A 15,636-nucleotide genomic window follows, 5' to 3' on the forward strand; every position below is an offset into this window, starting at 1 on the left:
ACTTATCACCATGTCAGAAATGCAAAATCAAGTACTAAGTGGAGTCAATTTGTCTGGTATGCAAATCGGATACCCAAACACTCATTTATCAGTTGGATGGCATTACAAGGAGCACTCAAAACACTCAGCAAGCTTTGGGAGTGGAAGAAGGTAACATCAAACATATGTATTATGTGTTGGTATGATGTGGAGGATGAGAGGCATTTGTTCTTTGAGTGTAGTTATATATGCCCAATTTGTCTGGGCCTCAATTCTTCAGAGAGTTGGGTATAACAAAGGCAGAGAAGCTACGTGGGCAGTTGAATTGGACTGGATCATACATAAAACGAAAGGGAAGGGGGTAAATCAAGATGCACTGAAGCTTGTGTGGAATGACATGATCTACTGGATTTGGAGAGAACGAAATCAAAAGATCTTTGAGAACAAGCAAATCACACACTACATCATAAAAGACATTTATTAACGGTTATATCCGTTAGCTCTGGGGCGTCACTCTCACTTAGGCCAAATTTAGTAACGGATATAACTGTTACTGATAATAATTTTAGTAACGGCCGTTACTAAAATTCTTTGTAACAAATAGCCAACTGTTGATAGCCCAATTAAAATTTTCATTTCTAACGGTAGTAATGGATGTGCTATTTACTTAACTATTGTTTGTAACGGAGATATCTGTTAGTAATAGATGTGCTATTTACTAACTATTGTTTGTAACGGAAATATCCGTTAGTAAACTGCATCTACTAAAAAATAAAAAAAAATCCTGGGTAAATAATGTCCACCATGCACATCCAATTCTAGCAAATATAATATAAAGATTACATTCCACAAACTTCATCAACAAATGAATAACAAAAAAAGTTTCTTTTCAACACAAGAAAAGAAGGTTGGAAACAAGACTTGTTCCAATCAAGCAAAATTGAAAGCAAGCAAACAAAAATAAAGTAAGCCAAAATAACAAAATATAATTCATAAGACCAAATAAGAACATACGGGTGTCTTTGATTTATTCTCGGAAATTAAATGCTTAACACCTGAACACTAACCAGACTGAAATGTATCATGATGGTGTCTGTTCTACCATATTCATCCTCAATATCTCATACCAAAAATCACAAAAAGCAAAAACCCCAATTACAATCTGCATTATCAGTTTTTCATTTTGTTACTAAAACAATGAGGGAAACCTCATTCTCAAGCATCAACAAACCTGAAAATAAAGCATCTCGTTAGCAGCTTGGAAACAAGATGATACGAAAGTCAATGATGGTTCAAGTGACAAGGTAAGTACTAAGTAGTAATATAGAGGTTCTAGAGTACGCAAGCGCACCGGTCCAAGTTTTTTTTTTAGTATTTTTTTTTATAACCGGCTATGTAAGTTTAATGATATTTAATTAAAAGGGTTAAAACGTAATTTACAACGTAGATTTTAATTTAGATTAGAGAAAAACCAACACCCTCTTCATCTCTTTCCTTTCCATTGTTAAGTACAACATTAACTATGTACCTAAAAATATAATTCAGCTAAGGAGTGATAAATGTGTCAATGCAACTGATTCACCAAGATTAGACAAGGTAACACCTTAAATCCAGTCAATTATCAAAAAGAAAGAAAAAAAGAATAATAAATGAAATATAGGCTGTGCTTGGTCCAAATGTTTTTCAAGGAGACAAAAAACAAAAAAAGGAACCACAAATGAACAAGTGTACAAGAACAAGTGCTCAGTTTTCTGGGTATCCAAGAGATATGCACTCTTATACAATATGCAACCTTTAAACAAGGACTAATAAAAAAAGTCCAGTGCCCAGATATGAATGCCAACTCCATCAGTAACAATGAGCTTTAAATGCTCTTCTCATGAGGTACTGATGTTTCAAATTTACACATGGTCAAGTGGTGCGTGTGCTCTCTAGAAGGTTAAAACATGCCTAATATAGCTACTTTAGGTGGAGAAAGCTAAGCTAGGTTACACCTTCTACACTATGACCATAAATTACTTCAAGATAAATGATGCCATTAATCTCTTGTTGGATTTTTGGCAAACCAAAAATGTTGTACCTTGTGCCTGAAACGAAACCAATATTCCTACCACATGAAGTACTTAGTGCTCTTGTAGATGCAAGTACACCAGAATCTAGGCAAAACTTGAATTTATCTCTATATTAACTTTGAAGTACTAGAGATTAGCATATTCCAATGAAAAAGTTCAGAGAATAATTTATGAAAACCCATATCACAATATATGATTCATACATTATTTAATGTTTGACTGATAAACATTTTCATCAACAAAAAAGAAATAATGCTTAACCCACGGAGTTTCAGTGAAGGAGTCCTAAAAACTTAACAAGGAAAAAGAGGCACAACAATGTAAATCATATATTTAAACAAAGTGTAACAACAGGTAGACAGACTCACACTACAACACCCTGGGGGAAAACACAGACACCACAACATGTATATATAGCAATAGAATTATTATACTATACTACATCATTACAAATGTAGATAATGTCTAATTGGAACAAAATTCCAGGTACGTGGCCAATTCTCTTATAACTATGAAACAAAGTATTAAATGGTTCTTAGAATACTGGACCCTCGATCCAGAGCATTGAATGGTTCCCATACTGGACCCCTGCAACCAATGTAGAAGACTATTCAGTGGTGACTAGCCATCAAGAAATTTTTTATAGAAGGTGATCGAAACGAGGATCAAGTTATAAACTTGTGGCTGCTAAATAAGCAAGTTTCAGGCGGCAAAAATACTCAAGAAGTGAGTGCTAAGCACAGGGAATCAGCTGAAATAGAAAAAATGGCCCACAAAATAATAGCATACAATCATCGAAGCCATTACACATTGACACTTGTAATAACAAAACCTCCTTGTTCAACAAAACTTGTGGTTAACCTACATTACTACTCAAAGATATTAGCATGTTATTTTCTTTTCCCCCACCAAAATCATGTAACGTATAAACAGAGTACCTTCCCAAGTGGCTTTAAATTGACGAGAAAATCGAGAAACAAGAAAATTGACACTATTATTTCGGAACGTGTTCTCATTTAATAATTCGAATAACTAGAAAAACTTGTTTGCCAGTGTTTGAAATTCAAAAAAGAAGAAGAAAAAACCCTAGAGTATTTAAACAATTAAACCTAACACACACACTAAAGCGAATTGCACTCACTTTGATCGCCAAACACTCATTAGTTGTGACTTCGACCTCATCTTATGCCCAATAGTACATCGAAAGCCTCTTCGTCTTGACCTAACAAAGGGAATTATTTGCCAGCATATTATTGATGGGGAATAACCATGATATTGATAAGGAATACTAAGTATAGAAGTAATAGAAAAAATCCATGTTGTTTGCACTATCGAGACCACCAAAAATAGAAGATTTTTTTCTCTGTTTAACAAAGTAAAAAGGAAGAAGTATAGATTGACAATTGTAGTGGTGGAGTTAGGGTATAAAAAACTTATTGAAAGTATAAACTGAAAGAAGAAGGTTTCAACTTTCCATAGGAGGCGGTGAGTTGCGGAGAACGCTAGAAAGCCAAGGAAGAGGGAGGTGCATAAAACCCTGGCTCTCATCAAAATTCTTTCCCAAGTATTATATAACCCATTTTTTATTTTTCTACCTGAAATTGCCATCTCCAGGCTTGACTCCAACACAATGAACTTCTTGTGGGATGATTCAGAGGACAATGTATGGAGTGTGGGGCTTTGTTTGTCTCTAGATATAAACTTAGTTAACATACTATTAATAGTAGAAAATGGCTTAGGAACGGTCTATATTAGATTGTAATTTCCTCTAATTAGTTCCTAACCCCAGATCACTTTTTGAAAACAAACAGAACATACAAACAAACAAACAAACAAACAAACAAACTGATTTTCTAAAATATTCAAATAAAATTAAAGAAACGATTCCCAAATCAGTAAAATACTACTTAGTACAACCTGTGACATCTTTAGAATGGCCTCTCAACTCCTTGATGATTGCAGGTGGCTGGGAGACGCTGCAAACTATCAAGGTTCTGTCAGATGCACCATATGCAAGTAAATTCGAACTCATGTGTCCAAACTTCAAGGCCATCACTGAAAATAACACCATATTAGTTTGCATTGTTTGAAACAATAACCTGCCCGTCACATATGATCCAACCTTAAGAAAAATTGACAATGAAAGAATTAACAGTTTCCAAATCAATCAGAAAAGCACCTGAAGATTTACAAGTGTCAAAAATACAGTGCATTCCCACAAAGGAATAAGCTGGTTCAACCTTCCGAAGTAGATGATCAGAATCACTTAAACTCGAGCTGAAACTTGTACGGTGACTAGAAGCTTAGTTGAAGTCACATAGATCTGGCATTGAGGGGCACAAAATTATTAAATACATGACAGAGGAAAATACAACTGCTATCCACAGATTCAAGTAAGACTAAAATAGCATGTTAGTCAAAGTCTTGTCAATGGAAGGATTCTGATGAAAACACACGTACATGTAACAATGCAGACATACCCTGCTAGAGCTCCAACTTTCTCACCCCAAATCTATGTCGATCTTTGAGCATGTGAGAAGCATTGTTTACACTTTATTAATAATAATCAAAATAACAAGCATAATATCTAATAATTACATGTGAGAAGCATTGTTTACACTTTACCTGTGTGCATGTGTCAAAGAAACAAGGGAGATTGTCGTACTAGCATTTCTCCCTCTAATGGGGCTTCAATAACTTCAAACTCAGCACCCTTATAGCTTACCTAGTAAGGAATTGAAACCTTGGCCGGCGCGGCAACACCACTCCACTGTTTTCTCTTTTTTCCTTTTCATTCACTTGTTATTGATTTCTCCTTTTTAGGACATCGGGGTTTAGATGAGCAGCTAGAGCAAAAAAATCCCGCTTAAATTTTCGTTATTTCCCACTTAAGTTTTCGTTATATTTTTAGCAAAGTGATTTTTGTTTTTGACAATTTAATTATTTTCCCTTTTTGTTTATCAACTCTGTAATATATACACAAGCGTTAGAAAATATACAAGAAACATTACATAATATTTACCAACGGATACTTGTATTGCTAACGGTTACTAAATGTTGGTGCATTAACTAACGGATGTATATATGTTGGTAATGAAAAATACCAATAGTTGCAAAATAGCCCAAATGGTGTAGTGGAGGGGATATTAGGACAACTAGTAGAGCACCTATGCTCACAAATGCTATCGGTGACCTCCAATCTAATGGTAGGTTAAGTTTAAACTTTGATGGCGTATTGAGAAAAATTATTGAATTATTGGTTAAGGTATATATCAGTTTAAGATTATAATGTAATTTCATATTGGTTATCCAAACAAAAATTAAAGAGATAGTAAACTCGTTCAAGCATCTTAAACATTCAAAGAAGATGATCCTTGTAATATATAGCCTATTACAAATCCATACTTAAAACAACATAAACCACCAACAAGCATTTCGAATGCGGTTTCTCTACATCAGTGCAAAACACATTAAATAAGCATGATCAATAATAATTACAAATCAACTCACTCAACATATCCTCCTCTATTCTACTATATTCATTTTTTTCGCTAATAATAATGAGTCCTATTACTGACGAACCCCATATTGTGTTGGGCAGACTAAAAAAAAAACAATTATTACAAGTGTGCCATTGGTCCTAAAAAGTTAAAAAAAAAACAAATATTACAAGTGTGACATTGGTCTCAAAAAATTGAATTCGAAAACCCCAAGCTTAAACGACCCGGCTAGAGTCGCTTTCATTGTCTAAACCAACGATGTGGTCACCGTTTTGGTCGAGTCCCCAACGATGTGGCCACACCGCTTGAACTTAGTCCAAATGGTGTGGCCCACATCGGGGACTCAAACGGTTAATCATCGTTTGAAGACTTAGTCAAATCAAAGCGGTGTGGCCACACCGGGTCAAGAGGCCAAAAACGTAATTTTATATTTTTTCAAAGTTCAAATCCTTAACAATGTGGCCACACCGCTTGGACTAAGTCTCCAACGATATGGCTTGGCACATAAATCCCAAACGGTGTGGCCATTACCATTTGGGATTTGAACTTTTGAAAAATATAAAGTTCGTTTTTGGCTTCTTGACCGGTATAAGGCACACCGCTTGGACTAAGTCTCAAACGCCAAAAACGTAACTTTATATTTTTCAAAGTTCAAATCTCAAACGGTGTGGCCACACCGTTTGGACCATGGACCAAAATATCGACGATATATCTGATATATTGCCGATATATATCGGTATTTTGGTACACCGATATCGACATTTCCGACATATATCCACCGAATATAGTACCATTTTTTTCCGATATATATCGGAATTTCCGATATAAAGGTTTATATCGCCGATATAATCGATATATCCGATATTTATGATATATATCGTTTGACTTTTTGACCATTTTTTAATATAAATCCGATATTTCCAATATATTTCCGATATATTTATGATATTTCCGATATATCCGATATTTCCGATATTTTAAATAGTTTGGACTGATCACAAAAAAAATGGATATATCGGATATATCCGATATATATCGGTTTTTAGATACACCGATATATTCATCGATATCGATATTTTGAACCTTGGTTTGGACTAAGTCTCAAACGATGTGGCCAAGTCGTTTGGGACTCAGTCCAAACGGTGTGGCCACATCGTTGGGTTTGCACAATGAACGGCACTTGTAATAATTGTTTTTTTTATTGGCGTCTGCACAACACAATATTGGGTCTGTCAATAACAAATACCATAATAATCCGGAGTGATATACCTTTTTTACCCCTTCGACACATAAACAACCGGTTGCAAGTGGTAAAATGAGTGGCCCAAAAACGTGCGTAGCAAAACATCTCGCGCATGAAGCCCTCAAAAATTGATAGCCCCTTAAAAAGCAAAATCTCGTTTCACTTTCCTCTGTTTCGAGACTATTTCTTCTGGTAAACTTACTTTAACTAATCTTCTTCACTCATTCCCACCAGGTAATTTTTGTTGTCTCAATGTTTAAATCTCTATTCATTCCAGTAGTTAAGCGTTCATCTATCATATGCTGTTCTACATCATTTAGAAATCTAAGTTTATCTATAACAACCCCATGTCCATTTGATCATGCAAGAGTCGTTTCTTCAAATGCCCATTTGAAACTATTAATATCATCTTTTGTTCCAAATCTCATCATTTTATCAAAATCAGATTCTTTTCAACATTTAAAGACTGCCCCTTATTGTTCTTCAACCTCATTTTGCTTAGAAAGTTCGACAGAGGAGAATTGTGTTGGTTTGGATAAGGTTTATGAAACTATTATGGGCAATTGTAAGCCGGAACAATGTATGGATGGGGCTCTTGACTTGGTTGGTGTAAAATTAACTACGGAATTGGTAAACGAGGTGCTTCGGAAACTTCATTTCGAGGAAAAGATTGCGTTTAGATTTTTTACGTGGGCGGGTCATCAAGAAAACTATGCACATCAACCTCAGACATTTAATGAGATGATTGATATATTGTCCAGCACAAAGTATAAAGGTAAAACAGTTTCGAATAGTTTGTGATTTACTTGATTATATGAAGAGAAATGACAAGAATATGGTGCCTGTTGATGTGCTTCTTGTTATATTGAGGAAATATACGGAAAAACATCTGACACATCTTCAGAAATTTACGCACAAGAAGAAAATAAGGGTAAAGACTCAGCCGGAGATCAATGCGTTTAATTTGTTGTTAGATTCTTTGTGCAAATGTTGTTTAGTTGAAGAAGCCGAAGGCATGTTTCAAAAGGTTAAGAGCAGGGTGAAGCCAGATGCAAACACATATAATATCTTGTTCTTTGGGTGGTGTAGGGTAAGAAATCCTATGAGAGGAATGCAAGTATTGGAAGAAATGATCAAATTGGGTCATACTCCTGATAATTTTACTTATACTACTGCAATAGACACATTCTGCAGAGCTGGGATGGTGTCCGAGGCAGTTGCCCTCTTTGAGTTCATGAGGACTCGAGGTTCAACAATGTCATCACCCACTGCTAAGACTTACGCAATCATGATTATTGCTCTTGCTCAGTCTGATAGAATGGAGGAGTGCTTTAAACTTATAACAGATATGAGCAGTAGCGGTTGTCTTCCTGATGTTTCAACCTACAAAGAACTCATTGAAGGATTGTGTTTAGCTGGAAAGATTGAAGACGCTTACAAATTTTTGGAAGATATGGGGAGCAAAGGATACCCAGCTGATATTGTCACTTATAACTGTTTCCTTAAGGTTCTTTGCAACCTCAAGAAGGCAGATGAAGCACTTAAGCTTTATCTGAGAATCATTGAAGTGGGTTGTGTGCCTAGTGTACATACATTTAATATGCTGATAGCAATGTATTTTGAGGTTGGCCAACCAGATGGGGCATTTGAGACTTGGGATGAGATGGAGAGGAGGGGCTGTGCACGAGACATCGAAACTTACTGTGTAATGATTGAGGGGTTGTTTGCTTGTAATAATGTAAAGGATGCTTGTTTTCTTTTGCAAGATGTGGTGAATAAGGGGATGCAATTTCCGTACCGGAAGTTTGACTCATTTCTTATGAAGCTTTCTGCGGTTGGTGATCTCCAAGCTATCCATAGACTTTCAGAACATATGAGGAGCTTTTACAACACTGCCATGGCTAGACGCTTTGCTCTTACCCAGAAGCGTAAGAGTATGAGTATAAGAAGAAACTAAACCAACATTTCTAAATGCAAACTCCCCTTGTTTCCAAATTTTTGAGGAATGAAGAAAGCGGTTGTGCCACCATATGCAATCTTTCACCGCTATTTTACTAGTTGATGAGTATTTGTTTACTGGTAAGAACTATAAAGTAACAAATGCTCTTGCATTGCAGCTTCTCACAGCAGTTATGGTGCTGGAGCATGACTAAGTTCAAACAAGTTCTGCTTTTGGTAGGCCGTCTAATGCTATTAAATTCTTCAGGACTCGGAGCCGGTTGATTCACCTTTGAATTGCAGCAATTGTATGTGCAATGAATGCAATCAGGAAATTCGAATATATTTTGGGAACAAGACACCCTACTTGTGGTTCTGCAAACTATGTGATGAGAGAGATTCTTTTTACTGCTCAGCTTTCTGACCATTCTTTAAAGTCTAATCATTACAAAGAAGTTCTTAACTCTGTAGCTATTCATCTCTGACCTGTTCCTGCACCAAAGATCAAGATCTGTGCCAGAGAAAACCTGGGATTGCAGGCATTGGAACCAGTTTTAGAGATCATGAAGGTAAATTTCAAAGTGATTCTTAGATGAAATATTGGCATTGAAACAAGATACAGTGTTGAACTACATGTATATAAGTGGTTATTAGAAGATGCTTACCTTTTTACTTTACTCGTGATTGTCTTAAGCCAGTCATTTCAAATTTTACTTTAGTCAAGAGTTATTAACTAGTAATTGTTAAATACTCCTGGCAGGTCCGATGTATTATAAGAAACATAGTTAGAGATTGGGCATCAGAGGTACTTATCCATCTCTATTTTTTCATGTGGGCCTCAAGGCTTTTATGTCCCTTTTTTCATTTCCGTTATACTATGCATATTCATTGCAGGGAGAGAAAGAACAGGATCATTGCTACACTCCTATTCTTGAAGAGCTTGATCGCCTATTTCCCAATCGATCTAGAGACAGGTATTCTAGTTCGTACTGTTATCTTTAGAGAACTATGGGAAACTGTTGTCTATTTTCCAAAGCATGTGAGCACATAATTTATTTATTTATTTTAGTTGACTAATTGAATAATTTTTATAGTCCTCCTTGCTGTTTAGTTCCTGGTGCTAGACTTGGGAGATTGACTTGGGAGATTTCATGCCTTGGTTTGTATCTAACACTGAATCAGTAGTAAATGGAAATCATCTTTTGCAATTTCCTTATAAATGGCTGTCTCTTTTATATTTCTAAACAGGTTTCATAAGCCAGGGAAATGAGTTCTCATACTATATGATGATCTGCTCTATGTTTATTCTAAACCAGTAAGAAGTCTGTGATTTTTTTTTTTTTTTTTTAAAATATCTCCTTTGTATGCATCTTCTATATTTACATGGATTCCACTTTCTTTAAAACTGTTATTTTCTTTCTGTCTCTCTCTCCCCCCAGTAGCACTGAAACTGTTGGGGAGTGGACAGTTCATCCTTGGATCCACAGCAATTGCAACTCTCTTTCAGACAATGACCAACTTTGGGCCGTTTCATTTCCAGATATTCACCCTGCCAGGTATTCATACAAGCTTTCCTGAGGTTTCATTCAATCTCTGCTGTATATCAATATCCAAATACAATTGTTTAGGAAGAGGACAATAAGAAATTAAATCCAAATTGATATTGGAAACCCAAAAAATTATTAGAAAACATCTGATCAATCCAAGTTAGTCTTCTCTGAGATAGCATACTTCTTGATCAAAATGCCTTGACGAATCAATCCACCTTTGAAATTTAAGTTTGGAAACCTGTTGAGGGCCACTTTTCTCAAAAAGCCCTATTTGCTTGAGAGAGGCACAACAATGTATATGAAAAGGACTGGTTGTGGGGCAAACACACTAGTGGCTTTACTAAGAGACACTCACATAAGGACAACCAGTTCCTAGTGGCTTTACTACTAGATGCTTGCAGATCATCTCATATTGAAATGGAATATGTAAATTATAACATAAGATTTTAGTTTCCTTTTTTTAAATGAAAATGAAACTTATTAATTTTTCTTCGTATGATAGAAGGCATTTTCAAAAACTTATTTTACAAGTCATATTTATTCTTTAGCTGGTTAACTTGCACTCCTTTGGTGTATGTCCTTGTAACCTAGTCTAATACATCTTCACATTTTTTTTTATTCTGTTGTTAAAAAAGAACATAAACATACACGTAAACATAAGAGCCCAGGATAGTAACTTTTGACTTACTTTTGTGAACAGTGCCGGCATTACTGAAGGGTTTTCTATGTGTGGTGGGGACTTTGTTGAAGTATACAGTGATTCAAACCAGGAAGGTATGCCACATGATGTCGTCTTTTTCTTAATTTTGTAATATATTGCGGTATTGCCTATTGAAGCTGTTATTTTTTTTTGTTTGATATGTAATTTTGTAATATATTGCCTATTCAAACTGTTAGGAATTTTTGAGCACTATGAAAATCCAATGTGGCCAACCTATCCTGATTTCACCTCTGCAGTTATCTCTTAATACATGTCATTAACTTACATTTTGTCTAAACTAAATGTTTAAATTAGTGATATATTGGTGAGGCGCTCATAAATCCTATGAAACTAGGTCAATGGGACTAACTCACAGACCTCTCTCAGCAGATGCTTCTTTACTTCATTATATGAACTTTGAAAGAACACGAACATCAGTTTTTGTCTGGATTGTTTAAGATTAATGATGAGTCCTAGAATGACTTTTTTTGAATTCTGTGAATCGAACAGTCTGTACCCTGCAACACTGCCTCTGGGTGGATAGATGACGTATCTGAACTTGGTTACTGTTTTCCAGTGGTGTGTGCCATGGGTGTGACTTGATCCCACTTAAGGTATCATGAATGTGGTGAGGTGTGTACCTACCATCAGTTTGACCAATGATCTATTTCCAGTCTCTACAGTTTGAGCTTTTAGAACGACTGGTTCCCAACATGGTATCAAAGCAGTTTGAACCTAGGAGGTTGCAAGTTCAAGTCTGCTAAGTAGTTTTTACTAATCAGAAGTTTATTCAGCGGGATCTCTTGTGTGTGTGTGTGTGGTGGGGTGTTGGTTGACAGGCACCCCATTTGTATGTGTGATGAATCTTTCTTATATCTCTCTTAGGACCTGTTTCCTTTTATCTTTCTTTTTTTCTTTTATAAAGCAAGTAGCAAGGTTCCCAAGGTCAGGGCAGACCCTTGAGTGAGATTATAGAACGTCAACTATGCATGGGAACTTATTCTTTGGCTGCGGTGGTAAAATCATATGCTGAGTTCAGGGTAGGTTAGTATTTTGTAATTTTTTGTTTTTTTGGGTAGCATATATGTGGAGTCATTGTTGATAGTTTGTTAATTGATTGATTTAATTAGTATGATTGTTTTTTTGAGTTCATTATTTGTTTTGTGATTTTTTTGGAATTAGAGGATTTGTGGAGCGGCACTAGGAAATTATTGAGTGAAGTCATCGTCACTAAAGCTTGTTATTGTATTTTGAAGATTCGGGATTGTTTGGAAAATCGTATAGAAACTTGTAACCCTTAGTATTTCTGAATTTGTAACCCTTAAAACTTGTAATCCTTAGTAAATCTGAATTTGTAACCCTCAAAACTCATTTGAAGTTATATGTATGGTTCAATGAATATAATAATTTTTTAGGCATTTGATTATGTTTATTTTACTCGTCAAATGGTATGAAAAAGCATTGGTAATTTTATTTGCTTCTATATGAAACCAGGAGGTTCAGGACAGGATTTTTTTTACCATATCAACACATTAGTAACAGTTGTACACCGTTGCAAAGCAAAAAATAAATGTTAAAGCATTTATCAATAATTATTACAAATCAAAATGCGCAATGTTTTTTAATGGTTAGTAATTATGAATCTGCAACGGTTAATAACAGTTGGAAAATTTGGTTTGCAACGTTTTTTAACAGTTAGTAATTGTCACTCTGCAACGGTTAATAACCGTTGGAAAATTTGGTTTGCAACGCTTTTTAACTGTTACAAATATTTCCAACACTTTACCCACGCTCTATTTGCAATGCTTTTTAAGCATTGCAACAATTTGTCGTTAGTAATAGCCTGTTATAGTGTAGTGGCGTCTATGGTATTTAGTCATTTTGAAATTTGGGTCATGACATTACCACTATATTTTTCGTTTGTGTATGATCACTTATACCTTGAAAGAATATATTTGAGGTACTAATATCAATTGCATGTGTAGGCAGCAACATCCTAACTAGTTTGGCTCCTTGCATGACTAACTTCACAACATATCAGGCGCGCAACTCGCAATTCACACACCCAATGAAATCAGGCATGTCATCTTAATTGTATCTACTTGACCCAAGAACCTCTTTTGGCAGCTTCAAACCAGTACCGCAGTACGTCTTTAGAATGGTCAAGAAATGTGTTACGGAACTATGAAAACTTGCGAACATAAAGTTCATCTCCTTAATTCAATTAACGTGCGTTAAATATCCTTAACAAATGCATTCATGTAAATCATATAAATCACTAATAATAATGTAAAACCAGTTCTTAAAATAGATCAAACAATTTGAAGGTCTTAAATATCCTTAACAAATCAGTAGACAGGTGTTGAAACATCATTGCCTAAATCAGAAGCAAACTACTATGAGCTCCTACTTAAAACCTAACACGACAGTAAATTAAATATTGTCTAAAACCATAAACAAAGGACTAAATCTTTGTAACTTGAAGTTCTAAACAATGCACTCGAATACTTGACTTTTAATAAGCCAATCAGCCATACTCTGATATGCTTTTTCTGTCAAGTGAACTCCATCCCAATTTATATATTGATCCGATCGAAACATGCAAAACTCCTTCCATCCCAAGCACATACTCATCAAACTAAAGTTGTAGTCACCTCCAGTTCCGCAACATACTTTTAGAATAGACTTTGTTTCAAATCCTAAAACTCAGAAAAAGAAACTAAGTTAATATTAGAATTAATTCATTAGTACTTGACATTGCTTCAGACATATTCAGTGTATAAACTTACCAAGTTGTGGAGCATTGGTAAGAACCCATTCAGCAGCTTGATAGTAATCAGCATACACTATTGCCACATTAGGGTACTCTAACCTTAATTGTTGCAAGGCATTTTGTAGATACTGATTGTGATACCTGGCAAAAGTGTTAAGACCCTTCAAACAACCTTTGTCATCGTAAGAAGTTGAATCGTTGTTTTTAAAGAGCGTAAGGTACATAGGTGAGCATCCAATTGGAAAATTCCCAGGAACAACTAATCGAGTAGCTCCAAGGTCAATCAGTTTCTGCATCCAGCACCCAATATCAAAGCAATTTCAGTTAGTCTTTTGCATGCTAGCTTAAATTAATTATACGTAGTAAATCAGCAATACATATATCTCCAAACAATATTATTGATATATATAACTAAATCTTACCTTGGCAACGTCTCTGATGTTGTTAACCACAAGAGGCACTAAAGCAGTGGCATCCTCGATGCTTTTACCTTGTAAAAAGGCATAGTTGTAATCATTACCTCCAGTTTCGCCCACCATGAAGAGAGACCCTTTGAGTATGTTATATGTCTCGCAATCTACAAATAACCAATAAAAGAAATAAATTAGTTATGAGACTGTACAAGTATTCAAAGTTCATATAACATTCAATTCAATAGTATGATAAATCTCATTACTTTTGGCAGTCTCACAGAGGTTCTGGTAATGGGCCAAGAACCAATCCAGTTGAACAAGAAGAGAGCTATTGGTGACCGGTGAAAGAATTCCGTTCTGAAGCAAGACTGAAGTGTTAAGTGCTGTTGATCCTGCTACGGCAAAATTCACTCCATGATTGAATGAAACAGCAGGTTCACCAGGTTCCAGGTACGGATTCGGAGTAGGTAAACCAAGTTCCAGGTACGGCTTCGGAGTAGGTAAACCAAGTGCTTGTGCTGCAAAATCATCAAATTAATACACACGATAATGACTAAACTGTATCTACACTATAAGGTACCCAATGATATATCAACAAACGATTAATAAGTGTCTTAGGGAAATCCATCTTGTGGTAGTTCAGTTATGGGTGCCAGTATTCTTGGGAGGTTCGTGTACCAAAAGCCTCCAAAGAATAGAGACGTTGATGTTTGTGAGAGCTCCTTTAATCCAATCCATCCAAATACTATTAAACCCAAATTTATTTAAAACAGCACACATATACAAATTCTCCCATTAGCTTTATCTTATGACTCCCCTCAGTCTGGGTATCGATTTTTGTCCTAACTTTCACGTCCGGTTTTGAATAGGCTCGTAATTAAAAAACAGACCCACTTTCTTATGATTATGATTATGAAAAGGTTACGACAACAGTCAACATACTCACCACGCATGGCAGTTCACAAACCCAAGAGTATACCATGCATGCAACATGTTAAAAAGGAAATTTTAAATAAACATACACTTACCAATAAAATCAATCATAAGACGACCATTGGAGCATCGACCAGTGGGTTCACCAATAAGTTTCTGACCATAAGGGTTGTGGGCGCAAGGAGAGCGTGGACCAGCAGGCTCAAGGATCTGATTTCCAGTATCTGAAATTGAGTCGCCAAACTGAAAAATCCCATCGTACTTGCATCTTTGTGGTTCTGGTTGTGGTCTAAGGGGGCGTGGCTGTGTTCTTGATCTGTGGGTACGTGCATCACATTGAAGAAGGGCAATAAAAAAACTTGACAGAACCAAAAAGAGAACTAAACTTGTCTTCGCCATAATTGAACTAAGATTTAATATTGGTACGGTAGAGGGTGAAGCTTGTATTTATATAGACATAAGGGTGTCCTAGTTTTAACAGGATTATACACTCATTAAAATTCGTTGTCCTGATGATGCTCGAATTCTCCCTAGA

General features: G+C 35.7%; 3 protein-coding genes across 7 annotated transcripts; 2 read left to right on the forward strand and 1 right to left on the reverse strand.

The window, feature by feature from the left end:
* Positions 1 to 6,941: 6,941 nt before the first annotated feature.
* LOC147478885 (pentatricopeptide repeat-containing protein At1g73400, mitochondrial-like) lies at positions 6,942 to 8,851 on the forward strand. Its single transcript, XM_086583670.1, is given in 3 exon segments — positions 6,942 to 7,028; positions 7,297 to 7,571; positions 7,573 to 8,851. Coding segments are annotated over 2 exon segments (1,401 nt in total). The 5' UTR covers positions 6,942 to 7,028; positions 7,297 to 7,349; the 3' UTR covers positions 8,752 to 8,851.
* A 13-nt stretch (positions 8,852 to 8,864) lies between these two features.
* LOC147478886 (uncharacterized) lies at positions 8,865 to 12,400 on the forward strand. 5 transcript variants are annotated; one of them, XM_086583673.1, is made up of 9 exons: positions 9,041 to 9,301; positions 9,493 to 9,537; positions 9,627 to 9,706; positions 9,827 to 9,891; positions 9,981 to 10,047; positions 10,172 to 10,288; positions 10,983 to 11,056; positions 11,493 to 12,022; positions 12,165 to 12,400. In XM_086583673.1, exons 1-8 carry the CDS (start codon positions 9,296 to 9,298, stop codon positions 11,528 to 11,530), a joined length of 492 nt encoding a protein of 163 aa, XP_086439799.1. In that variant the 5' UTR covers positions 9,041 to 9,295; the 3' UTR covers positions 11,531 to 12,022; positions 12,165 to 12,400. The 5 variants fall into 5 exon arrangements, with proteins under 5 accessions (XP_086439797.1, XP_086439799.1, XP_086439800.1 ...); XM_086583674.1 differs by having other exon boundaries at positions 11,908 to 12,026; XM_086583675.1 differs by having other exon boundaries at positions 9,133 to 9,301; positions 11,908 to 12,022.
* A 1,069-nt stretch (positions 12,401 to 13,469) lies between these two features.
* On the reverse strand, positions 13,470 to 15,534 carry LOC147478887 (acetylajmalan esterase 1-like). The gene is made up of 5 exons (XM_086586304.1): positions 15,197 to 15,534; positions 14,432 to 14,686; positions 14,178 to 14,332; positions 13,772 to 14,045; positions 13,470 to 13,681 (listed from the first exon to the last, which is right to left on the reverse strand). Exons 1-5 carry the CDS (start codon positions 15,498 to 15,500, stop codon positions 13,470 to 13,472), a joined length of 1,200 nt encoding a protein of 399 aa, XP_086442430.1. The 5' UTR covers positions 15,501 to 15,534.
* Positions 15,535 to 15,636: the final 102 nt, after the last annotated feature.

This window comes from Coptis chinensis, chromosome 9 (genome assembly GCF_015680905.1).
Source record: "Coptis chinensis isolate HL-2020 chromosome 9, ASM1568090v1, whole genome shotgun sequence".
In the NCBI taxonomy this organism is placed as follows: domain Eukaryota; kingdom Viridiplantae; phylum Streptophyta; class Magnoliopsida; order Ranunculales; family Ranunculaceae; genus Coptis; species Coptis chinensis.

Excerpts from the sequence above, each read along its gene's own strand:
- LOC147478886 (XM_086583671.1), top strand. Across the intron at positions 9,892-9,980 it reads TTGGGAGATTTCATGCCTTG|GTTTCATAAGCCAGGGAAAT; the intron begins GTTTGTATCTAA and ends ATTTCTAAACAG. Across the intron at positions 10,289-10,982 it reads CCAGATATTCACCCTGCCAG|TGCCGGCATTACTGAAGGGT; the intron begins GTATTCATACAA and ends TTTTGTGAACAG.
- LOC147478887 (XM_086586304.1), bottom strand. The coding sequence starts at position 15,500 with ATGGCGAAGACAAGTTTAGTTCTCTTTTTGGTTCTGTCAAGTTTTTTT. Across the intron at positions 14,687-15,196 it reads TCTTATGATTGATTTTATTG|CACAAGCACTTGGTTTACCT; the intron begins GTAAGTGTATGT and ends ATGATTTTGCAG. Across the intron at positions 14,333-14,431 it reads CCTCTGTGAGACTGCCAAAA|ATTGCGAGACATATAACATA; the intron begins GTAATGAGATTT and ends GGTTATTTGTAG.